Source organism: Ahaetulla prasina, chromosome 4 (genome assembly GCF_028640845.1).
Source record: "Ahaetulla prasina isolate Xishuangbanna chromosome 4, ASM2864084v1, whole genome shotgun sequence".
Lineage (NCBI taxonomy): Eukaryota > Metazoa > Chordata > Lepidosauria > Squamata > Colubridae > Ahaetulla > Ahaetulla prasina.
Window position 1 is genome coordinate 84,682,301 of NC_080542.1, and position 26,156 is coordinate 84,708,456.

General features: G+C 41.7%; 1 protein-coding gene across 11 annotated transcripts in view; it reads left to right on the top strand.

Annotated features, from left to right (window-relative positions):
* Window positions 1-25,728, top strand: part of LARS2 (leucyl-tRNA synthetase 2, mitochondrial) — a 344,490-nt gene extending 318,762 nt beyond the window's left edge. For 8 of the 11 annotated variants that reach the window (XM_058183686.1, XM_058183689.1, XM_058183698.1 and 5 more), the window contains one exon: window positions 25,267-25,728. In XM_058183686.1, coding sequence (XP_058039669.1) covers window positions 25,267-25,446 — 180 coding nt within the window. In that variant the 3' untranslated portion in view covers window positions 25,447-25,728. The remainder of the gene's footprint in view (window positions 1-25,266) is intronic. The other 3 variants (XR_009155147.1, XM_058183692.1, XM_058183691.1) reach the window with 3 other exon arrangements.
* The last annotated feature ends 428 nt before the right edge of the window (window positions 25,729-26,156 follow it).

The window sequence follows — 26,156 nt, forward strand, 5'->3', positions numbered from 1 at the left end:
AATCTGTTATAGAAGGGAAGAGAGATTGTTCCAATAGTTCTTTACTTATAGCATGCCATTGGGATTGTTCCTCAAGATTTCAAATAGCAATCATGTGACCGTGCTTCAAGCATTAAGCGTAAGCCTGTTGCCAAATGCCCAAATCATAATCATATGATTCAGCACCAGTTATAAATACCATTCATTTAGTACTGTTGCAATGTTGAATAGTTATTAAATGGGTAAGTGAGGATTACCTTTACACAGAGTTACCCGTTGGCACCAGTGTTATTCCTGGATGGGCAGCAAATGAAATACTGGGAGTGGTAATATTTGAAGTAGTACAGGTCTCCATTTTATGAGTGGGCAATGGGATCTTTTACCAAATTGCCATTTTTGACAGCATACACAAGGTTAGATGTAATAAGCACTTCTTTCTTCACACATGACAAATAGGAAAATCCAAATACTGATTTTAATAAGATTCCAAAAGGGAATTGGTATTCTAAGCTACAACTCACTATTTGTCTTTGTATCCCAGGCTAATGATATGATGCTTTCCTAGACAATTGTAATTTGGTCTGGGTTGGCATGACATACTCCATTATTTCCATTTGATGTTGGTTCTCTCCCTGCTCATTTTTAGCCAAAAGTTTAGCCAACTCACTAGATATAATATAACAAAGGTAAAAGTAAAAGTTCCCCTTGCACATATGTGCTAGTCGTTCCCGACTCTAGGGGGCAGTGCTCATCACCCTTTCAAAGCCAAAGAGCCAGCACTGTCTGAAGACATCCCCGTAGTCATGTAGCCAGCATGACTAAACACCAAAGGCGCACGGAACACTGTTACCTTCCCACCAAAGGTAGTCCCTATTTTTCTACTTGCATTTTTTATGTGCTTTCAAACTGCTAGGTTGGTAGAAACTGGGAAAAGTAATGGGAGTTCACCCCGTTACATGGCACTAGGGATTTCAATCACTGAACTGCTGTTATATACATACTTTGTTTCCCCGAAAATAAGACCCTGTCTTATATTTTTCTGAACTGTGAAATAAGCGCTTGGCCTTATTGCCATGCACTTAAAAGCCTGATCTGGCTTATTATCAGGGGATGTCTTATTTTGGGGAAAACAGGACACACACACATACACACACACACACACACACACACACACACACACACACACACACTTATAGGTCTTGGTATATTCGGGTCTTTTCCCATGTAAGGTTGAGAGTATCTTGGCAATGTTTCATCTTCAGGCTGGTGCTTTCGGCTTCGTGCTTGTGCAAGGAAAGCATAGTCTGAGCTGCTGTCTCTCTATAAATACTGGAGAGAAGGTGGGGAGTGTTGCTGTAAGCGGGTTGATTGGCTGCGTGGTTGCATCTTGATTGGTAGATGGAGTGGGTATTTGCAGATTAGTCGGCTGTTTCATAGCATCCTGTGTGGGTGTGGTCCTAGTCTTTTGTGTTGTAACGATCTGGTTAATGGGCTGTGTGGAAACATCCTGAGTTCTGGGAATGTGACCTCCTGTAGTGGTAATGGGCTTCCTGGAAATGTCATGAGTTCTGGGAATGTGACCTCCTGAGTCTTGTGCTGTAACATCCTGGGTAGTAGGTTGTGTTGTAATGTCCTGAGCTTTGGTGTTGTGGCCTCTGGAGTTCTGTGATGTGATGTCCTGAGCAGATGGCTGTGATGCAGCATCCCGGGTTTTGGTTTGGCTCCAAGTCTGAGGTCTTGTCATGTGTCTTGTCATGTGTTTCCAGGAAAGCTGGCTGAGGAACTCTGGGAGTTTAAGTCCACAAGCCTTAAAGTTACTAAGGTTGGAGACCCATTTTAGATAAAAGTAGCTAAATTTAAAACTTCCTTAACTTTTAATTGCTGTCTAAAAACCCAACTCCTTAAAAAAAAACCAATTAACTATTTTTTAATAGTTTATTTACTCAGTTGAGGCAGGCAGATTCAGTTGCTCACCGAGGAGATGGATTGTAGGCAGGCAGATTCAGTTGCTAGCTGATGCAACTGATTGTAGAAGCCGAAGGAAAGCATGGCTTTGCAGCCCGAGAGGAGCAGTAATTAGGTAAGTGAGGAGGGGGGATTGGATGGTCATGGGCGGGGGCTGTTATAAGAGGTTGTTAAAAATGATTTTAAAAGCCTGTGATGATCAGGAAACTCATCTGGGATCGCCAGAGGAAAAAAAGATTTTAAAAGGCTCCTCTGACGATCCCATGAGGCTTGCCTCATGGCAGCCCAGAACCTCTTAAAAAGATTTTTTCTACAAGCTCTTTGGCTGAAGAGCTTGTAGAAAACATGTTTTTTAAAAGGTTCTGGTGCTCAGGCAATTCAGCTGGGATCGTCAGAAGCACCTTTTAAAACCTTTTGTTTTTGCAACCTCTTCAGTCAAAGGAACCAGTTCGGGGGCATGGCCAGCTGGGCATCGTTACCAGTTCTGCGAACTTGGCCAGATTTTTGCTAGAGTTCTTGGGAACCAGTCAGAACCAGTAGCAACCCACCACTGGAGCTGGGTGAAGCACCACCCACAGTGCTATCCTGCATTCTTTGCTGGCCTCCTTCATCTCTAGGCCACTTGGCAGTTAAGGTTCTGCTGCCTTGTTATGCTCACATCCCAGAGGTACACCCTCCCCCAATGTCTAGACAGACATGTTAAACTCAAGGCCAACAGGCCAGATCTAGACAACGATGTGGTTAGATCTGGCCTGCGGGGCTGCTCTGGAGACCTCAAGAGGCCATCCCCCACCACCCCCACTACTTGGCCCAGCCCCCTGAATGCACACATAGGAGGCAGCGAGCATGAAAGCCTGGCGTCCCATATAAAAGGGAAGCTCTCAGAACGTGGTCAGCCTCTGGAGCAAGATAGTTACCGGGGATGCCAGATCCCGTATACTCAACTCCTCCTGTGCATATACCTAGGGCAGTGATGGTTAACCTTTTCAGCATCGAATGCCAAAACTGGAGTGTATGTGTGTGTGTGTGTGCTGGAGCACTGGAACCCAGAAGAACAGCTGGCCTTCACGCAGATGCCCACAGAGAGGGCTCTGTCTGCCACCTCTGGCACATGTGCCATAGATTTACCCCATCACGGACCTAGGGAGCAGGGCCAAGCAGCAAAGACAGTCCCTTGTTGTCTCCAGGGTAGCCCCATGGGCCAGATCTAAGGCTGACCGTGTCCTGGGCTGGATGTCCACCATGAAGTTGTAGTAAAACAGCGCATAGAGCCCCAGCAATGCCATGTCCAGCACCAGCACCTCCGCTGCCTCCATGGTCCGCTCACCAGCCCAGCCTTGCAGCTCCCAAGGTTTCCCTTTCACGAGAACCGTCCCCACCAATTTGTGGGAAAGTCACAGCACTGGCAGCATGGCTACCAACAGTGCTGCCAACATCTCCCCCTTACTTCTTGGTGGGCACAGAGGAAGGAAGGAAGGAAGGAGGGAGGGAGGGAGGGAGGGAGATGGGAATGAGAAGGAGGAAGGAATAGTTAACTCTGCTCACTTGGAAGAAGCATTTATTTTTTTTATTTTTTATTTTTCTTATTCAAAAAGTTTTACAAAAATTCCCCCCCCTTTCCTCCCCTCCCCCTCCCTTCACAACCCCCCTCCCCCCCGACTTCCTGGAACGAGCACAAGGTATAGTTAAAAATAAAACAAACATATGCTAAAAAAATTTCATCCCAACTTAATTATACCCCTAGAATCATCAATTCCTAACTTCCCCTGAAAACAATCAAAAATAATACATCATCATCATTCAAAAACAATCTGATAATTCTTAGTCTGATATCTACGTTGAATATAGTCAATCCATTTTTTCCATTCCTTTAAGTATCTTTCTTGCATATTGTCTTTCAAAAAGGCTGATATCTTCGCCATCTCAGCCAAATTGGCAACCTTCAACATCCATTCTTCTATTGTAGGTACTTCTTTCTTCTTCCAATATTGTCCTATTAGTAATCTTGCTGCTGTTATTAGATTTAATGAAGGGTCTTGGGACCCAGAGAGGTGGCATGCGGCTAAGAAGAACCTTTGGGGATTTTTAAATAGATTTTTAAATAAGGGTTTTTTAAGGGGGGGAGGGATATGATGGGTGGGGGAGAAAACCCGTCGGGGAGGGAGCCAGTTCCCGGGCTTGGTCGCGGCATTACGACATCTGGTCTGAAGGCAGAGGAGGAGGGGTTCGTTTCAGGTTTAGAGGGTCGTTCAATCTGTACGGTAAGTGGGAGAGGCAGATATGGCGAAGGGGGGGGGGCGGGATAGCTCAGGCAATAGAGAAGCCTGTTATTAAAACACAGAGCCTGCAATTACTGCAGGTTCGAGCCCGGCCCAAGGTTGACTCAGCCTTCCACCCTTTATAAGGTAAGTAAAATGAGGACCCAGATTGTTGGGGGGGCAATAAGTTGACTTTGTAAAAAAATATACAAATAGAATGAGACTATTGCCTTATACATTGTAAGCCGCCCTGAGTCTTCGGAGAAGGGCGGGGTATAAATGTAAACAACAAAAAAAAAATCGAGTGTTGGGAGCACGTGCTCGCTGCTTGAAAGCGATCACGTGCTCCGGCCCCTCAGTCCCTACCCGTTCCTCGGGCGGCCATGATCCTCAGAGCTTGGATCTTCGGCTGATGTTATGTAATGCCCTGTCCGTGGTTAATAAAGCTCCCCTGATCGGTGATCTTATTCAGGGGGAGTCCGCGGACCTTATGGGCATTATGGAGACCTGGTTGGGCCCAGAGGGGGGGGGGTTCCCCTTGTTGAGCTGTGCCCTCCGGGTTTCCGAGCATTTCATCAACCGAGGGCCCAAGGTAGGGGTGGGGGGGTAGCGGTTGTCATTAAGAAGGATCTAGAGCCGAGGGAGGCCACTGTTCCTCAGATTGCCGGCTGTGAATCCCTCTATGTGAGGTGGGGCCATAGGAATCAGTTGGGCTTGTTGATCGCGTACTTGGCTCCTTGCTGCGTGAACACAGCCCTGCCCGAGCTGTTGGAGGTACATGCCGGTGTGGCGGTTGAGACCCCCAGACTTATGGTTATGGGGGATTTCAACCTGCCATCAGCTGGCTTGTCATCGACTGCAGCTCGGGAGTTCCAGGCTTCCATGACGGCCTTGGACCTGATTCGAGTAAATGATGGCCCTACACACATGGGAGGAGGCACGCTGGATCTAATTTATATCTCTGGACAATAGTTAAATGATCTGGAATTAGATGACTTAGTAACAGAACCGTTGTCATGGACAGATCATTTTCTCCTGCGCCTGGACCTCTGAACTGCCACCCACCATCGCAGGGAGACGGAACCTATACGTTGGTTCCGTTCCAGGTGCCTGATGGACCCTGAGAGGTTCCTGACGGAGCTTGGGCCATTTCCTGAGGATCTGGCCCACGGCTCGACTGAGGAAGTAGTTGCGGCCTGGGAACAGGCCGCGGCTGGGGCCTTGGACCGGGTCGTGCCTTTGCGGCCTCTGACCCGGTGCAGGTCTCGTCCGGCCCCTTGGTTCTCTGAGGGGCTGAGGGAGATGAAACGCCGGAGAAGACGCCTAGAGAGTACCTGGAGGTCCAGTCGTTCTGAAGCTGATCGGACACTAGTTAGGTCCTATTCTAGGACCTACCTAGTGGCAATGAGGGAGGCAAGGTGCTCCTACGCCTCCACCCTCATTGCGTCGGCAGATAACCGCCCGGCCGCCCTGTTTCGGGTGACCCGCTCCCTCCTTCATCAGGAGGTGCGGGATGACCCTTTGCAGGGACGTGCCGAGGAGTTTAGTGGTTATCTATACGATAAAATCGCTCAGCTCCGGGATGGTCTGGACTGAAATTGGGATGATCCAAGCAAGGGAGAGGAGGCACGTCTTGTCGAGTCTGTTTGGGATGAGTTTGACCCTGTGGCTCCCGAGGACGTGGACAGGTTGTTGGGGAGGCTTCACACCACTACATGTTTACTGGACCCGTGTCCTTCCTGGCTGGTACTGGCCACTCAGGAGGTGACACGAGGCTGGCTCCAGGGGATTATCAATGCTTCTTTGTTGGAAGGGGTTTTCCCTGCTGCCTTGAAAGAGGTGGTGGTGAGACCCCTCCTCAAGAAGCCCTCCCTGGACCCAGCTATTTTGGGTAATTATCGTCCAGTCTCCAACCTTCGCTTCGTTGCGAAGGTTGTAGAGAGTGCTGTGGCGTGACAGCTACCCCAATACCTGGATGAAGCCGTCTATCTAGACCCGTTCCAGTCCGGCTTCCGACCTGGATACAGCACGGAGACAGCTTTGGTCACATTGGTGGATGATCTCTGGAGGGCCAGGGACAGGGGTTACTCCTCTGCCCTGGTCCTATTAGACCTCTCAGCGGCTTTTGATACCATCGACCATGGTATCTTGCTGTGCCGGTTGGGGGGATTGGGAGTGGGAGGCACCGTGTATCGGTGGTTCTCCTCCTATCTCTCTGACCGGTCGCAGACGGTATTGACAGGGGTGCAGAGGTCGACCGCGAGATGCCTCACTTGTGGGGTCCCGCAGGGGTCGATCCTCTCGCCCCTTCTGTTCAACATCTATATGAAGCCGTTGGGTGAGATCATCAGTGGCTTTGGGGTGAGATACCAGCTGTACGCTGATGACACCCAGCTGTACTTTTCCACAACGGGCCACCCCAATGAAGCTGTTGAAGTGCTGTCCCGGTGTTTGGAAGCCGTACGGGTCTGGATGGGGAGAAACAGGCTCAAGCTTAATCCCTCCTAGACGGAGTGGCTGTGGATGCCGGCACCCCGATTCAGTCAGCTGCAGCCGCAGCTGACTGTTGGAGGCGAGTTATTGGCCCCAAAGGATGGGGTGCGCAACTTAGGTGTCCTCCTGGATGAACGGCTGTCGTTTGAAGATCATTTGACGGCCGTCTCCAGGAGGGCCTTCCACCAGGTTCGCCTGGTTCGGCAGTTGAGCCCCTTCCTTGATCGGGATGCCTTGTGCACAGTCACTCATGCGCTCATTACCTCTCACTTGGATTATTGTAATGCTCTCTACATGGGGCTCCCCTTGAGGTGCACTCGGAGGCTTCAGTTAGTCCAGAATGCAGCTGCGCGGGTGATAGAGGGAGCTTCGCGTAGCTCCCGCGTAACACCGCTCCTGCGCAGGCTGCACTGGCTACCTGTGGCCTTTCGGGTGTACTTTAAGGTTTTGGTCACTACCTTTAAAGCGCTTCATGGCTTAGGGCCTGGGTACTTACGGGACCGCCTGCTGTTACCGCATGCCTCCCACTCACCCGTACGCTCTCACAGAGAGGGACTTCTCAGGGTGCCGTCCGCCAAGCAATGTCGGCTGGCGGCCCCCAGGGAAAGGTCCTTCTCTGTGGGGGTTCCCACACTCTGGAACAAGCTTCCCCCGGGTTTACACCAAATACCTGACCTTCGGACCTTCCGCCGCGAACTGAAGACACATCTTTTCATTCGCGTGGGGCTGGCTTAAATTTTATTGATTTTAAATTTTCTATTATTAATTTTAAGGGGTTTTAGTTTTGTATATTTTAAAGTTTTTTAGGCCAATTATAAAATAAGTTTTTTAATTTGTATTTTAATTTGTATTTTAATTGTATATTGTATTGTCTGTTTTTACTTTTGGCTGTACACCGCCCTGAGTCCTTCGGGAGAAGGACAGTATAAAAATCGAATAAATAATAATAATAATAATAATAATAATAATAATAATAATAATAATAATAATAATAATAATAATAATAATAATAATAATAATAATAATAATTTAAAATCAATTTAGTCCCAATTACTGTACAATCCGTAATAATTCCCAACAGAAAAAATTGCGGCAGGAACTTTATCTTCTTTTTCAAAACATTTTGTAAAATCCACCAAATTTTTATCCAAAAGGCCTTTATATCCTTACAAGTCCACCAAATGTGAAAATATGTAGCATCATCACAATTACATCTCCAACATTTTGCTTGCATATCTTGATATATACATGATAATTTCTTAGGATCTAAATGCCATCTATAAAACATTTTATAAAAATTTTCCCTCAGATTCTGTGCCTGCGTGAATTTAACATTTCTAACCCAAATTTTTTCCCAAGTTTCCAATAATATTGGCTCCTGAAAATTTTGTGCCCACTTTATAGAATAGAATAGAATAGAATTTTATTGGCCAAGTGTGATTGGACACACAAGGAATTTGTCTTGGTGCATATGCTCTCAGTGTACATAAAAGAAAAGATACGTTCATCAAGGTACAACATTTACAACACAATTGATGATCAATATATCAATATAAATCATAAGGATTGCCAGCAACAAGTTATAGTCATACAGTCATAAGTGGAAAGAGATTGGTGATGGGTCCTTTATCATACAGTCCTTTACCAAGTCCCTTTCAGAATCTATTTCAAGTAACACATTATACAATCTTTTTATATGCTCCTGAGACTGATTTCTAATTTGCTTTACCAAATTTCCCTCGTTCTGCTCTATACCAATTTTCTGATCTTCCTTCCATCTAGCACGTAATTGCTCATATTGAAACCAAGTATAATTTTTCCCTTCTTCTTTTAGTACGTGCAGAGATTTTAATTGCAAATTACCTCTTTCAGTATACAAAAGATCTTTATATGTAATCATTTCCTGATTCTGTTCTATATTTATATTCTCTATTATATGTCTATGACTTGCCCATATAGGAACCTTATAATTTAGTTTATAAGAGTATTTTTTCCAAACACGCAGAAGAGCAGTTCTTAGCACATGATTTTTAAAGGCCTTATCCACTTTTTTGTCATAAATTAAATATGCATGCCATCCATATAGCAAGTCATAACCTTCTATATTCAAAATTCTTTCCTCCGTTAAATTAAACCAATCACTTATTACACAGAGAGCAGCTGCTTTATAGTATAATTTAAAATTGGGCATTTTTAAACCTCCCCTTTCCCGAGAATCTTGAATTATTTTCATTTTAACCCTAGCTTTTTTACCTTCCCATATAAATTTGTTAATTCCCTTCTGCCATTCCTCAAGATTCTTATCTTTCTTGGAGACTTCCTGTGTGGCACCGTAGGTGATGGCAGTGATCTTTACGATCACCAACCTCTGGATTATGTGGAATCGCTAGGACAGCTTAAATCTGCTGTCCAGCGGTTCGAAAAAAACCCTCTTCGGGAGAAGAAGAAGTGGTGAGCTGAGGGCAGAGGTAGAGCTTCCCTAAAGCCCCTGAGAAAAAAGGGGTTTGAAGGGTTAAGTTCCCTCCAGCAACCCGAAGTGCTCCAGATCCGAGGATTTTTCTGCTTTGGCGGAACCAATCACCACGACCAAACACCAAGATTTATTTTGGACAATAAAGGATTATACCGGACAGAATGAAAGTGGGAGAACTTTATGCAAGTAGCCAAGCCAATTCCCCGTTACTTTGTAACAAGCTTGAAAATAGCAAGAAAATGGAGGCGAATTGTTAACAAGCTAACGAGTGGAAAGCGAAAGTGATACTTTTAGTCCTTGCCGTCTGCTGCTGGTAAATTACATGTTATTTGCTACTTTAACTCTTTAACTCTTTGCTGCCTGCTGATAGAATCTAGGGGAGATTTTTAAATATTGCTTTAAAAGACTGTGTTTCTCAGAGGTTAAGAAGATTTAAAGTGAATATTAAGTTGGAAATAAATAAATAATTTTATAGAAGATGGCAGCCAAACAATTAAAGTCTACTGTAACAAAGGGCTCTGGCATTTCATCAGCTGGTGCCTCTCCAGCTCATACAGCACAGACTAGAATATTGAATTTAGAGGCATTACAAGAGAACTTAAAAGACTTTATACAAGAAAAATTTAAAGTAATAACTAATGGGATGTCTGAAATGAAAGAGCAGATATTAGAAATTCAAGTGGGAAATAAAGAAGTTAAAGAAGGATTTGTAATTGCAGGACAAAGTTTGGCAACAAATTTTTTACCTGTGTGCCTAGTCAAAGGCTACAATTAAGTAATCAGAAAACAATATCAGTATAAATTGTAAGGATACAAGCAACAAAGTTACAGTCATAAGTGGAAGGAGATGGATGATGGGAATGATGAGAAGATTAATAGTAGTGCAGATTTAGTAAATAGTTTGACAGTGTTGAGGGAATGATTTGTTTGGTAAAGTGATGGTGTTCGGGAAAAAACTGTTCTTGTGTCTAGTTGTTTTGGTGTGCAGTGCTCTATAGTGTCATTTTGAGGGTAGTAGTTGAAACAGTTTAGAATAGAATAGAATAGAATTCTATTTTATTAGAAGATTTTATTAGAAGAGGAAGTTGAAGAAATTAAGCAACATAACTCAAAATTAGAAAATAAAATGGATGAATTTCAAAGTAAAATGGAAAAAACAGATGATGAAATAGTTTTGATATAATATAGAAATATGGAATTTGCTCTAAGAATCCATGGCTTGAAAGAAAATAAAGAAGAGAATTTAAGGGAAATTTTTTCTGAAGTATTTGCTGAGATATTAGCAGTTCGTCCAGCAGATGTGGCTTATCAAATTGATAAAATATATCGTGTGAATTCTTGGATAGCAAGGCAAAAAAAGTTGCCAAGGAATGTTGTTATTTATTTTACAAATAGAACAGTGAGAAATCAGATTCTGCAAGCCTCATATAAGGGGGGGAAGATTCAGGTTGCTGGTCAAGATATTTTAATATTAAAGGAAATTCCACCAAAAATATTAAGGGCTAGGAAGGAATTTGCCTTCCTGGTGAATGAACTTAAAAAACGTCAGATTGAATATAGATGGGATATCCCAACTGGTATAATAGTATATTATGCAGGGAAAGTACATCGTCTCAATACAGTTGGAAAAGCAAGAGAATTTTATGTTGAGGCATTAAAAGTTGGAAGTCTTCCCCCATTGGAAGCTAGAAGAAGGGAGGCTGAAGTGAAGGAAAGAGAAGTGAAGCAGGTACAAGAACAGATTGTGATGGAAGAAGATTTATTACAAGTGTTGGAAATACCTACGACGGATTCAGATTCAAAAGAACAAAGGCTGACAAGAGCTGCTGCTAAATGTAAGGAACAAGAGATGAAGGCACAACAACAACTGGCAACTACTATAACGGAAACAGTGGGAGGAGCAAGGCCTAAAGCAAAATGTGATCTGCGGCTAGTGTTCCAAAAGTTTCCTTTGGACGATAATGGCAATTAAACTATTATCTTGGAATGTTAATGGTTTGAATTCACCGCAGAAGAGAAGGAAAGTATTTCATTATTTGAAACAATTTAAAAATGACATTACCTGTTTACAAGAAACACATATTAGATCTTTAGACCAGAAATAGTTGATAAACTCAAAACTGGGAGTACATTTTGTTGCCTCCTCTTTGGGGGAAAAAAAACGGTTTAGTTATATATATAAAGAAGGATATATCAGCAAAATTAATTGAGGTGGATAAGCAAGGAAGATACATTGCTATTGAACTTTTGTTGGAGAGAAAGAAGACATTATTAATAGGAGTTTATGCTCCGAATCAAGAACAAAAAAATGTTTTCAAGTTTTTACATAAAAGAATAGTATTTTAAATCATATATATTAATGGGTGATTGGAATGGTGTGTTGGATACTCAAAAAGACAAAAAAAGTTTAAGGAAGATGTCAAGCCGGGCAAAATTACCAAAGACTTTTTTTGAAATGATGGAGGACTTGGAATTAAGAGATATTTGGAGAGAACATAATACAGAAGAGAGGGATTTTACCTTCTTTTCTGACAGGCATCAATCATTTTCGAGGATTGATTTTATTTTGATTTCTAATGATTTGTATTCTAGAGTGAAGAAGACTAAGATTTGTTCAAGAACTCTATCTGATCATAGTCCGGTTTGGATTGAATTTGACCGGGAAAAGGAGGCTAGGAGATCATGGAGGTTGAATGAGAATTTGTTTAAATATGAACAAAATGTAAATGAATGTAAAAAGCAAATGAAAGAATTTTTTATTATGAATATGAAAAAAGAGACATCTATAGAGATGATTTGGGACGCTAGCAAGGCTTATATGAGAGGAAATCTTATACAAATGAATATTAAATACAAAAATAAATTGCAGAAAAAGAAAAAGGAATTGGAAGAGGAAATTAAAAAGAAAGAACAGTTATTGATAAATAGCCCAGGAAATAGTAAAATAAAAGAATCAATAAATATATTAAGAGGTCAGTTTAACATGTTGATGGCAGATCAAGTAGCAATTAATTTACAATATGTAAAACATAATACGTTTAATAATGCCAATAAGCCAGGAAGATGGCTTGCCTATTTAATAAGGAAAAAACAGAAATCACGAACTATTGATAAAATAGAATAAAGGGGTAAGGAAGTTTATCAAAAGAACTTGATTAAAAAAGCATTTTTAGAGTATTATAGTAAGTTATATACTAGGGATATGATTGATGATACAGAGATAGAAAGATATTTACAACAACAAAATATTTGTGAGCTTACAGAAAATCAAAGAGAAGAACTGAATCAATTAATTACTTCAGAGGAAATTTTGTTAGCAATTAAGCAATTTAAAATCGGTAAAGGACCAGGTACAGATGGTTTAACAGCTGTTTATTATAAAAATTTACAAAATGAGATGGTTGAACCACTTAAAGAGTTATTTAATAAAATTCAAATGGGAGGAGATGTTCCCCCTTCATGGAGGACAGCCTTTATTTCGTTAATACCGAAGGAAGATCGAGATGGTATTAAAGCAGAGAATTATAGGCCTAAATCACTTTTAAATACTGATAATAAGATATTTGCCAAGATACTTGCTAATAGATTAATGCCAGTGATGAATCAAATAATTCATAATGATCAGTCAGGATTTATTAAGGGTAGGCAGATGAGATATAATGTGAGGCAAATTGTAAATTTACTTGAATATTTGGAACTAAACAACCAAGTCTCAGCGGCATTCTTTTTGTTGGATGCTGAAAAAGCTTTTGATAGATTGGATTGGCAGTTTTTGTTTAAAGTAATAGAAAAAATGCAATTTGGGGATTATTTTATCCATGCAATTAAAGCAATATATCAGAAGCAAACAGCACAAATAATAGTAAATGGTGGGTTAACAGAAATTTTTAAAATTGGGAAAGGGACGAGACAGGGATGTCCCCTGTCTCCATTACTTTTTATTTTAACTTTAGAAATTCTTCTGAATAAAATACGTGGTTCCGATCGAATAAAGGGAATTAGAGTTAAACATCAAGATTACAGATTAAGAGCTTTTGCAGGTGACTTGGTTGTTACTGTATCTCAACCAATATACTCAGCTACTGGTTTAAAAGATATAATTGGTCAGTATGGCAAAGTATCTGGATTTAAGGTGAATCAGCAAAAGACCAAGATGATAACTAAAAATATGAATATACAACAAAAAGAAGAGTTAGAAAGAACTACAGGTTTTGAAATTGTTAAAAAGGTTAAATATTTAGGAATATATATTACAGCTTCAAATGTCAAATTATACAAAAATAATTATGAGGTATTGTGGCAGAAGGTATGAAAAGAAATGGAGAGTTGGAAGAAGTTACAACTATCCTTGTTGGGAAGAATAGCGGCTATAAAAATGAATGTTTTGCCCAGGTTTCTATTTTTGTTTCAAATGATACCGGTACTTAAGAACAATATCAAATTACAGGAATGGCAAAAGGGGGTTAATAACTTTGTATGGATGGGCAAAAAACCAAGAATAAAATGAAAAATAATGCAGGACACAAGGGAAACGGGAGGGGCTCTTAAAATGCCTAACTTAAAATTGTATTATGAAGCAGTTGTCTTATCATTAATTACTGATTGGGTTAATTTAACTGAGGAAAGAGTTTTGAATATAGAAGGTTATGGTTTGTTATATGGGTGGCATGCCTATTTATTATATGATAAGAAAGTAGATAAAATATTTAAAAATAATATAATTAGAAATGCATTATTGAGGGTTTGGAGGAAATATCAATATAAATTAGATGGAAAGATTCCAATATGGGCAATCCCGAGACACATGATAGAAAATATAAATATATATCAAAAGATGGAGGTAGTTACCTATAAAGAACTTCTTTGTATGGAAAAGGGGGAATTACAATTAAAATCCAGAGAAAAGATGGGGGAAGAAGGAAAAAATTATACATGGTTCCAATATGGACAATTACAAGCTAGATGGAAACTAGATCAAAAAATAGGTGTTAAGCAAACTGAGGATAATTTGTTAAAACAAATGAGAGATCAAGGCTAACAGCATATTAAGAGGTTGTATAATGTATTAGTAGAAATAGACTCAGAGACTGAATTGGTTAAGGATTGTATGATTAAGTGGGCACAAAATTTTCAGCAACCAATAATGTTGGAAACTTGGGAAAGAATTTGGGTGAGGAATGTTAAATTTACACAAGTGCAAAATATGAGAGAAAATTTTTATAAGATGTTTTATAGATGGAATTTAGACCCCAAAAAGTTGTCATGTATGTATCCTAATGTACAGGCTAAATGTTGGAGATGCGATTGTGAAGATGCCACTTATTACCATATATGGTGGACTTGTAAAAAAGTTAAAGCATTTTGGATTAAAGTATGGTGGATCATGCAGAATATTTTGAAAAAGAAGATTAAGTTTACTCCGCAGTTCTTTCTACTAGGAATAATTATGGATTGTACAGCTATAGAGACTAAATTGATTTTGAACTTAATAACAGCCGCAAGACTTTTGATTGCTCAATATTGGAAGAAAGAAGAATTACCTACAATTGAAGAATGGACACTCAAAGTATCAAATCTGGCAGAAATGGCAAAATCTCTGCTTACTTGAAAGACTATACACAAGAAAAATATATTTTAGAATGGAAAATGTGGATTGATTATATTCAAAATAAGTATCAGATAAAAAAATATCGAATAGCATATGAGTAAATTTAGGAAATATTTTGTATTAGATATATTTCTGAAGGAGAGGGGAATTGAGAGTGTGATTAAGTATGGAGTGACTAGAGATTATAATTTAGGAATTATTTTGGATTATGATTGTTAGTTTTGATACCCTGCATTTTGTTCTGGGAAGTCGGGGTGGGGGGTAAGGGGGAGGGGAATTGGGGGGTTGAGGGTAGAGATGGAATGATGGTTAATGTACAGGGATTATTGAAGATGTATAAATATAATTAATGTAGGGTCGGGTCTGCCCAGTTACCATTTTAGAACGGTGGGGAGGGAGAAAAGAGAGAGTAGGAGGTAGGAAAGAGGAGAAGAGGAAGGAAGAGGGGTAGAAGAGGGAGAAGGAAGGTGGAGAGTGGAGGGAGGAGAGGATGTAGATAAGAGAAGGAGAGGAAGGTTTGGAAAGTAAAAGAAGGTAGAAGAAGGAAGAGTGTTAAAAAGGAGGGTGGTGACTGGGCAAGCCCGACTAATTGTATATAACTGTACATTGGATGAATTGTTTGATATGATTGTAAAAATAAAACTTAAAAAAAAATTTCTTATCTTTCTTAATTATTGGTATCATCTGAAAGAGGAATAAAAATAAAATAGAATAAAAATCTAGGTAAAACATTCATTTTAATAGCAGCAATTCTCCCCATCAAAGATAATTGATTGTTTCCAAACAATCAACTCCTTCTGAACTTTTTGCCATAAAACCTCATAATTATTCTTATACAATTTCACATTTGACGATGTAATATAAACCCCTAAGTATTTAATCTTCTTTACAATTTCAAATCCTATTATTTCCTCTAGTTTTTCTTTCTGTTGTCTGGCCATATTTTTTATTATCACTTTTGTCTTTTTCTGATTTACCTTAAACCCTGAAACCTTCCCATATTGATCAATTATTTCCAACAAAGATTTACTAGAATTTATAGGGTTTGTTAAAGTAATCACCAGGTCATCTGCAAAAGCTCTCAGCTTATATTCATGTTGTCTAACTCTAATTCCCTCTATCTCCTTTACTTCTCGTATTTTATCCAATAATGGTTCTAGAGTTAAAATAAACAATAATGGTGATAAAGGACATCCCTGTCTTGTTCCTTTCGCAATCTTAAAAGGTTCTGTTAAGCTACCATTGATTATAATCTGTGCTGTTTGCTCTCCATAAATTGCCCTAATTATTCTTGTAAAACCATCTCCAAATTGCATTTTCTTTTCTATTAATTTAAATAAAAAATCCCAATGCAATCGATCAAAAGCTTTCTCTGCATCGAGAAAAATAAATGCTGCTGGAATAAAATTTTTCTTTTCTAAATACTCCAGTAAATTAACAATCTGCCTAACATTATTCCTCATCTGTCTCCCTTTTATAAATCCAGATTGATCATTATGAATTCTTCGCTGCAAAATCAACATTAATCTATTAGCTATTATTTTAACAAAAATCTTATAATCATTATTTAAAAGTGAGATTGGCCTATAGTTCCCAGGTTTAGAACAATCCTGTTCCTCTTTTGGTATCAATGAAATAAAAGAGGTTCTCCATGAGGGGGGAATTCCCCCTCCTAATTGTATCTGATTAAATAATTCCTTAAGTGGACCTAACATCTCATCCTGTAAATTCCTATAATAACTAACTGTGAGCCCATCCGTACCAGGAGTTTTCCCCATTTTTAATTGTTTAATTACCAAAATAATTTCTTCAGAGGTTATAGGCCGATTCAGTTCATCCATTTGTTCTAAAGTTAAATTTTTAACCTTATATTCCTTCAAATAATTATCAATATCCCTGTTCAATATATTATCTTTAAGATATAAATTTGTATAATATTCTAAAAAAGCTTTTTTAATTTTATCCTGTTGATATCTCTCTTTACCTTTATATTCTATTTTTTCTATAGTATGTTGTTTTTGTCTTTTCTTTAAGGTGTATGCTAACTACCTACCAGGTCTATTTGCATTACAAAAAGTATTATGTTTGGCATATTGTATATTTGTTGCCACCTGATCAGCCATTATCATATTAAATTGATTCTGTAATAACTTTATTGCATCTTTAAGTTTTTGATCATGCGGGTTATGTATTAATAATTGTTGTTTCTTATAAATTTCCTCTTCTAGATACCTACGCTGTCTTTGTTGCTTATTTCTCTGTCTATTATTAATATATATTAATACACCTCTCATAAAAGCTTTACTGGCGTCCCAAACCATTTCTATCGATGTTTCGTTATTCAAATTATAATCAAAAAATTCTTTCATCTGCTTTTTACATTGATTTACATTATCCTGATATCTAAACAAATTTTCATTTAATCTCCAAGTTCTTCTACCTTCTTTTCCATATTGCAATTCCATCCAAACAGGACTATGATCAGACAAACATCTTGGAAATATCTTAGTTTTCTTCACCTTAAAAAGCAAATCATTAGAAATTAAAATAAAATCAATACGTGAGAAGGATTGATGCCTATCAGAGAAAAAAGTATAGTCTCTTTCCTCCAAATTCCGCAGTCTCCATACATCTCTCAACTCGAAATCTTCTATCATGTCAAAAAAGGATTTAGGCAGCTTTGCATGTGCAGGTATCTTCTTAGAAAAAATTCTCTTGTCCTTTCGTGTATCTATTACTCCATTCCAATCTCCCAATATAATACACGATTTATAATCCCATAGAATCAACTTATCATACAACATTCTATAAAATTTTTCTTGTTGCTGATTGGGTGCATATATACCAAACAAAAGGGTCCTTTTTGTTTCTATTGTAAGTTCAATAGCAATATATCTTCCGTGAATATCTGCCTCTATTAACTTGGCTGGTATATCTTTTCTCAAATAAACCACTATGCCATGTTTTTTCTCCAAAGCTGAAGCAACAAAATGTTTACCTAACTTTGAGTTTATTAAGTACTTTTGATCTGATAGTTTAATATGCGTTTCTTGTAAGCAAATCACATCATTTTTAAATTGTTTCAAATAATGAAATATTTTTCTTCTCTTCTGAGCTGAATTCAAACCATTGACATTCCAGGTCAAGATTTTATTTGCCATTACTGGCCTGCTGAAGCTTTTGAGCGATCAGCTGAAGATCGTCCTCCCGTGTCTTCGGCCGTGCTCCTCCCACCGCTTCTGTAGCAGAATCCTGAACTTTACTTTGAGTTTGTTGCTCCTTTTCTTTACGCTTAAAGGCTCCCCTCGTCAGTCTTTGTTCTTGTGGTTGTTCCTCAGATGGTAACATCACTGGAATCACCTCACCTTCCACACCCATTTGAGTCTCTTGAATTCTTTTTTCTATTATTTCTACTTTAAGTTTCAGCACGGTAGAAAGAAAATCTTTGTCCTTAAGCACTGTATCAATATGATATCTCCTTCCTTGATAATACACTGTCAAACCAACTGGAACCTCCCATCTAAATTGAATCTGGTATTTCTTAAGTTCTTGTGTAAAAAATGTAAAGTCCTTTCTATCACTTAACATCTTGGGAGGAATCTCTTTCAAAACCTTCAGCTCCTGTTCTCCTATTTTCAAGTTTTTCTGAAAAGCAACTTGCAAAATTTGATTTCTCACTGTTCTTTTCAAAAAATAAACCACAATGTCTCTAGGAAGTTTCTTCTGCCTAGCAATCCAGGAATTAACTCTATAAATTTTGTCAATTTGATAAGCAACCTCTTGTGGATCAAGTTCAATAAGTTCAGCCAGAGCTTCTGATAAATTTTGTTTTAAATCTTCCCCTTTCTCCTCATTGGCTACAGTTAGTCCAGAATGCGGCTGCGCGGGTGATAGATGGAGCCCCTCGTGGCTCCCGCATGACACCCATCCTGCGCAGACTGCACTGGCTACCTGTGGCCTTCCGGGTGCGCTTCAAGGTTTTGGTGACCACCTTTAAAGCGCTCCATGGCATTGGGCCGGGTTATTTACGGACCGCCTACTGCTACCGAATACCTCTCACTGACCCGTGCGCTCTCATAGAGAGGGTCTCCTCAGGGTGCCGTCAGCGAGGCAATGTCGTCTGGCGACGCCCAGGGGAAGGGCCTTCTCTGTGGGGGCTCCCACCCTCTGGAACGAACTACCCCCCGGACTTCATCAGCTTCCGGACCTTCGGACCTTCCGCCGCGGGCTTAAAACATACCTATTTAATTGTGCAGGACTGAGCTAGATTTTAAATTTATGGGTTTTAATTGGGTTTTATTTTTATACTTTAATTAACGGGCTTATAGAATAAGTTTTTTAATTTTTTATATTGTATTTATGTGTTTATGTGTTTTTTAAGTGCCTGTAAACCGCCCTGAGTCCTTCGGGAGATAGGGCGGTATATAAATATGATTAAATAAATAAATAAATAAATAAATTCAAGCCCCTAATTCTCAGAGGAAGAAGCATTTATTGAAAAGCTTGCCTGCACATACAAATGCAAAAGATATGTGAATGCTTGCCTTTCAAACAGAAGAGTAGACAAATGCTTGTCATGAGAAACATTTCTGTGCATTTATATTAGGCTGTCCTCTAAAACGCTTTTCAGACAAATATGTCATCAAGATATTCAAAACCATGTAATCCCAAATTTCATCTATCAATGGCACAGATTCAATCTCTCAAAACTATGTATGTCAGAATATGCAGGCAAATTAGCCAGCTGATACGCAGCAAGGAAGGAGGAGTGGGTGATGGGGAAGAGAGCTTATCTTTAACTTAATGAGAAATGCAATAGGAAAGAAGGAAGGAAGGAAGGAAGGAATGGAATGGGGGCAGGAGGAAGGAAGGAGATAAAGAGAAGAAAGGAAGGAAGATGAAGGTGGTGGAAGGAAAGGAAGAAAGAGAGGAAGGAGGGAGATGGGAATGAGAAGGACGGAAGCAGTGAAGGAAGAGGGAGAGGAAGGGAGGGAGATGGGAATAAGAGGGAGGAAGGGTCTGATGGAAGTCCTGCCTTAGCACTTGGCTATCAGCAGCCCTGCTGTCCTTTTGCCATCCCCTTGCCCCCTCCTCCTGGCCTTTCCTGGTGTCTCCCATCCAATTGCTGAGGATTCTTTGGTTATAAAGCCAGGTTTCTTCACATGGAGAGAGAATGGGCCTCCCTCCCATGCATTTTGCCTTCTGGCCACAGAGAATGAGAATGAGCAGTAGGAGAATGAAACGAGCAGCAGCCTTGAGGAGGAGATAAGTGCAGCCAGGTGCCCCCTCATGGAAGCAGGGCTAGGCTGGGCTGCTGAATCCCAGTGCCCCAGGAGCTCGAGGACCAGGTTGTGCACTTGCCCTTCACTGCCCAGGGCTCTGGGCAGCCCATGCCGCCATCCGGGGGTCCTCCATGTGGCCTGAGAGGGACAGTGAAGCTTCTCTGGTGGACTAGGCTTTGGCACTCACCCTGGTCTCACCTTCCTCCACTGGAAACCTCCAGATCCCCCCTTCCAGCTTTGCCTGACCCCCCACAAGAAGCAGAGGATGACACATGGAAGAGAAAGATTACAGAAAGCAGTTTCCTCTGAATCCAACTTCAGCCTTGATCTCTGGAGAGGAGGAGGGGCTGGTGGGGGAGCTGCATGAGGGAACATTGCCCCAACAAGTCAGCATCCTTACCACACATAATTGGAAACTGGGATTCCCTTTTAAGAAGGGCCAGACTCCCTTGTGCAGGACCAGGGAGGCTTCTCCCCTGCTTCCTCCTCTTGCTCTCCAGAGATTCTGATTCTTGCAAACTTTCTCCTCCGTGCTTCCATATGCAGCAGCATCATCCTCTGCCTCCTGCTTTGTGGGGAGGGGCCCTGGTCAGGGAAACAATGTCTGGAATTGGGAGAAGAATGTCTCCTTTTATATGCTGTGCACACACACACGCACGCACGTGCACGCGCGCGCGCACACACACACACACACACACACACCATTCCAAGCTTGGAGACTTTTATCCGCATCTGAGTTTACAAACTGCCATCATACCTGGGCTTTGGGAAAAGGCCCTCTCCCTCCTCTGGATTAAAGTTCCCAAACTTGGAATGTGGTTTGTATGTGTATGTGTGTGCACACACATGTGCTTTGCTGCCAGCAGTTTGGGGAGGCGAGGAGATTGTGGGGTACTGAACTGCCCCACATCAAGTTACCTGGTGCGACCTGTTCCATCTCGACCCAGCCATCCCGAGTCAGCCATGCCCAGTGAGTGGCATAGAGCTGGCCACGCCCATCCAGCCATGCCCACTTAGTGGCTCTTTGAGAGCAACCATAATGCTAATATGATCCTAAATGAAATTGCGTTTAATAATAATAATAATAATATTTTAATTTATAGACCGCCCTTCTCCCGAAGGACTCAGGGCGGTGAACAGCCAGTTAAAATACAGGAAAACAAACAATATTAAAAACAACCCTTAAAAAACTCATTCAATTGGCCAAGACTAAAACACAATTACCCCCTATAAATTATTAAACATTTAAAACCCCAATTAATCAGATTAAAATTTTTAAAAGATCAAGCCAGTTCAGCGAGGCGGAACAAATAGGTTTTAAGTTCGCGGCGAAAGGTCCTAAAGTCAGATAATTGTTGAAGTCCAGGGGGAAGCTCGTTCCACAGGGTAGGAGCCCCCACAGAGAAGGCCCTCCCTCTGGGGGCCGCCAGTCGACATTGTTTGGCTGACGGCACCCTAAGGAGTCCCTCTCTGTGAGAACGCACCGGTCGCTGGGAGATTGAAGCCGGCAGAAGATGGTCCCGTAAATATCCCGGTCCTAAGCCATGGAGCGCTTTAAAGGTCGTTACCAAAACCTTGAAGCACACCCGGAAGACCACAGGTAGCCAGTGCAGTCTGTGCAGGATAGGTGTTACATGGGAGCTATGTACTGCTCCCTCAATAACCCGCGCAGCCACATTCTGGACTAACTGGAGTCTCCGAGTGCTCTTCAAGGGGAGCCCCATGTAGAGAGCATTGCAGTAGTCCAGGCGAGATGTAACGAGAGCATGAGTGACCGTGCATAGGGCATCCCGGTCCAGGAAGGGACGCAACTGGTGGATCAGGCGAACCTGATAAAAAGCTCTCCTGGAGACGGTCGTCAAATGGTCTTCAAAAGACAACCGTCCATCCAGGAGCACGCCCAAGTTGCGCACCTTCTCCGTCGGGGCCAAAGACTCGCCCCCGATGGACAGCCGCATCTGCAGCTGACTGTACCGGGGTGCCGGCATCCACAGCCACTCCGTCTAGGAGGGATTAAGCTTGAGCCTGTTCCTCCCCATCCAGACCCATAGGGCTTCCAAACACCAGGACAGCACTTCGATAGCTTCGTTGGGGTGGCCTGGGGTGGAAAAGTACAGCTGAGTGTCATCAGCGTACAGCTGGTATCTCACCCCAAAACCACTGATGATCTCACCCAGCGGCTTCATATAGATGTTGAACAGGAGAGGCGAGAGGATCGACCCCTGTGGCACCCCACACAGGAGGCACTTCGGGGTCGATCCCCTGTCAACACCATCTGCGTCCGGTCAGAGAGGTAGGAGGAGAACCACCGATAAACAGTGCCTCCCACTCCCAACCCCTCTAGCCGGCGCAGCAGGATACCATGGTTGATGGTATCAAAAGCCGCTGAGAGGTCTAATAGGACCAGGGCAGAGGAGTAACCCTTATCCCTGGCCCTCCAGAGATCATCCACCAACGCGACCAAAGCCGTCTCAGTACTGACCAGGTCGGAAGCCGGACTGGAACGGGTCTAGATAGACAGTTTCATCCAGGTACTGGGGTAGCTGACGTGCCACCGCACTCTCTACAACCTTCGCCGTAAAGCAAAGATTGGAGACTGGACGATAATTACCTAAAACAGCTGGGTCCAGGGAAGGCTTCTTGAGGAGAGGCCTCACCACCGCCTCTTTCAAGGCAGCGGGAAAGACTCCCTCCCGCAAAGAAGCATTTGTAATCCCCTGGAGCCAGCTTCGTGTCACCTCCTGTGTGGCCAGCACCAACCAGGAGGGACACGGGTCCAGTAAACATGTGGTGGCATTCAACCTTCCCAGCAACCTGTCCATGTCCTCGGGAGTCACAGGATCAAAGCTATCCCAAACAAACTCAACAAGACGGGCCTCGGTACCCCCGCCTGGATCTACCCAATTTTGATCCAATCCGTCCCGGAGCTGAACGATTTTGTCATATAGATAACCGTTAAACTCCTCGGCACGCCCTAGTAATGGGTCTCCCCGCCCCTCCTGTTGAAGGAGGGAGCGGGTCACCCGAAACAGGGCGGCCGGGCGGTTATCTGCCGATGCAATGAGGGAGGAAACGTAGGAACGCTTTGCCTCCCTCAATGCCACTAGGTAGGTCCTACTATAGGACCTAACTAGTGTCCGGTCAGCCTCGGAGCGGCTGGATCTCCAGACACTCTCTAGGCATCTTCTCCGGCGTTTCATCTCTCTCAGCTCCTCAGAAAACCAAGGAGCTGGTTGAGATCAGCGCCGGGTCAGAGGCCGCAAAGGCACGACACGGTCCAAAGCTCCAGCCGCGGCCTGTTCCTAGGCCGCGACTAGTTCTTCAGTCATGCCGTGAGCCAGATTCTCAGGAAGCGGCCCAAGCTCCGTCAGGAACCTCTCAGGGTCCATCAGGCGCCTGGGACGGAACCAACGCATTGGTTCCATCTCCCTGCGGTGGTGGGTGGCGGTCAGAAAGTCTAGGCGAAGGAGGGAATGATCTGACCATGACAAAGGTTTAACAACTAAATCCCTTAAAATCAGATCATTCAACCACTGGCCAGAGATAAAAATCAAATCTAGAGTGCCACCCCCGACGTGGGTAGGGCGGTCAACTAATTGAGTCAGGTCCATGGCCGTCATGGAAGCCATGAACTCCCGAACCGCCGAAGAGGCCATGCCAGTTGATGGCAGATTGAAATCCCCCATGACCAACAGTCTAGGGGTTTCAACTACCAACCCGGCCAGCAATTCCAGCAGCTCGGGCAGGGCTGTTGTCACGCAGCAAGGAGCCAGGTACGTGATCAACAAGCCCATCTGAGTCCTACGACCCCACTTCACGTAGAGGGATTCACACCCAGATATCTGAGGCACAGTGGTCTCCCTCGGTTCCAGACTCTCCTTAATAATAACCGCTACTCCACCTCCCCTACCCTGGGCCCTCGGCTGATGGAATGCTCGGAAACCTGGTGGGCACATCTCCACTAGGGGAACCCCCCCCTTCGGTGCCCAACCAGGTCTCCGTAACGCCCATAACATCCGTGGACCCATCCCGAATTAGATCTGATATCAGGGGGGCTTTGTTAACCAATGTTTGACTCCCCTGGTCTAGATCCTAGGTCAGTAGTGGTAGGAAGAAGATGGTGAAAATCAGGATGGCAAAGGTAGGCAGTGGCAGTGGAGGGTTTGACATCCAAGGGGACAGATATGGTGGAAAAGATAGGATGGTGGAAAAATTGAAGTGAAGACAAATATGGCAGGGTGGCAGAATCTTTTATGCTGAAGGGAGGTCACTGGGCCTATCTGGAGAGGAGGTAGCATGACGGAACCAGCATTTCATGCAGGGAGGAGGATGTGCTCCTTGCCAAGCCACAGCATAATCTTTGCCTAATAAATGAACAAGCACTACTTGAGCTTCTGTTACTAAATGGTTTGATCACACACACATATATATATATGCTTTGCCTAACTGCTGCAGTCTCTCATGAAGGAATGAGTCAAACACAGGGTTTTTCCTCGGGATGAGAGTGCTCAGAACAGAATTGGAGCCTCTCCTTTTATTAGGATTCTTATCAGAAGGCATTTACATCAAAGGCAATGGCTTGCATACATCAATCACATAGCAACATAGACACATCCTGAAACATCAAGAGACTTGTGTAGCAATCACGTAGCACACAGAAATACATCTTGTAACATCCTGACCCTGCATGTTAATAAATCTCATATAATTGTGTGTAGGAGAAATTTCTAAGAAACTTTGTGAGAGGAAACTTATCAGAAAAGGAATGTCCTGTGGCTAATCACAAAAGTGTTGATACATTTCACACCATCATCCTGCAGCCTTGATGTGACTGACATCAAACAAGTTTCTGCTTATTTCCTTTGTACGTGATAAAATTAGCCAAAGTTACTTATGCTGATCTTGCACATAAGCAATCTCTCAAAGGAATCCATATGGCTAATATTGCAACACCTAACTACCACTTCGCTTAATGATGGAAATTCCAGTCCCAATTAGGGGCATGGTGGGTGGGAGCATTCTGGGGATTGCATGTGTGTTGGGTTTGGTGTCTGGGTGTTATGTGAATTTTGTTGTATGGATATACGGTATATAAACTTTATATAATTAATTGAGTATTACCTTACATAAATTGACTGAAGCTGAAACAAAAGTAAGAAATTTTAGATGCCTTTTTCAGTTTTCATCTGTTTTTTTCTTTCTCTTCAGATCAACAATAAACTCTGTGGTAAAGTTAAAATACCCCAACAAGTATCTCGAGATGCAGAAGTAGTTCGTGAACTGGTTATTCAAAGTGAAGTAGGGAGTATATACCTTCAAGGAAGAACAATTACAAAGTTTTTCTTATCTCCTCGAACTGCCCTCATCAACTTCCTCATCCAGGATTAAGAAGATATTTTCTTAGAATTGTCTATGTAACTATAATTGATGGAAATAAGGATAAAGATATCCTTATTTCAGGAAAGATTAAGAAAAGTAACCAGACAGTTTCAAAAGTTAATCATTTCTCTTTGTAACCTCTATAGATCATATATAATCTTGCATTGCAGACATTTATCCTTAATTACAATGTAAAAATGAATAATGGAATCCAAAATTAAAGTGAAATTAATTATGGCAAAAATTTCATAATTCTGCTTAAATTCTTAAATAAATGAAAATCTGTTTTCATTCAATGTCACAACTGAAATTTTGTCTATAAAGGTAAAGAGAACGATTGGAGCTATTTATGCTATAAAAGGATCATCAAGATGAATGAATGAGCCTGCATTTGTGATTAGTTCATGGTTGTTTATAAACTATAATGGATACAGATAATTCTTATACTTCAAATAATTTCAGCTCTTAACTATATTACCTATGTTAGCAATATTCTTTTTTGACAAGAATATTTCCAAATGTAGTAGTTGCATGAATCTCTATTCTCCCTATCAATTTCTCTCTCCTACCTGAGAAAATAATAGAACTCAATGTTCAAACATCAGAAAGTTTTTCTGCTCATTTTTGTATATAGAAGTGCCAACTCTGAAATTCCAAATTATAATCCAAATCGCCAAAGTTGTGCAGCAAGAGAAGGGGAAAAAAAGTCTTCAGACTCT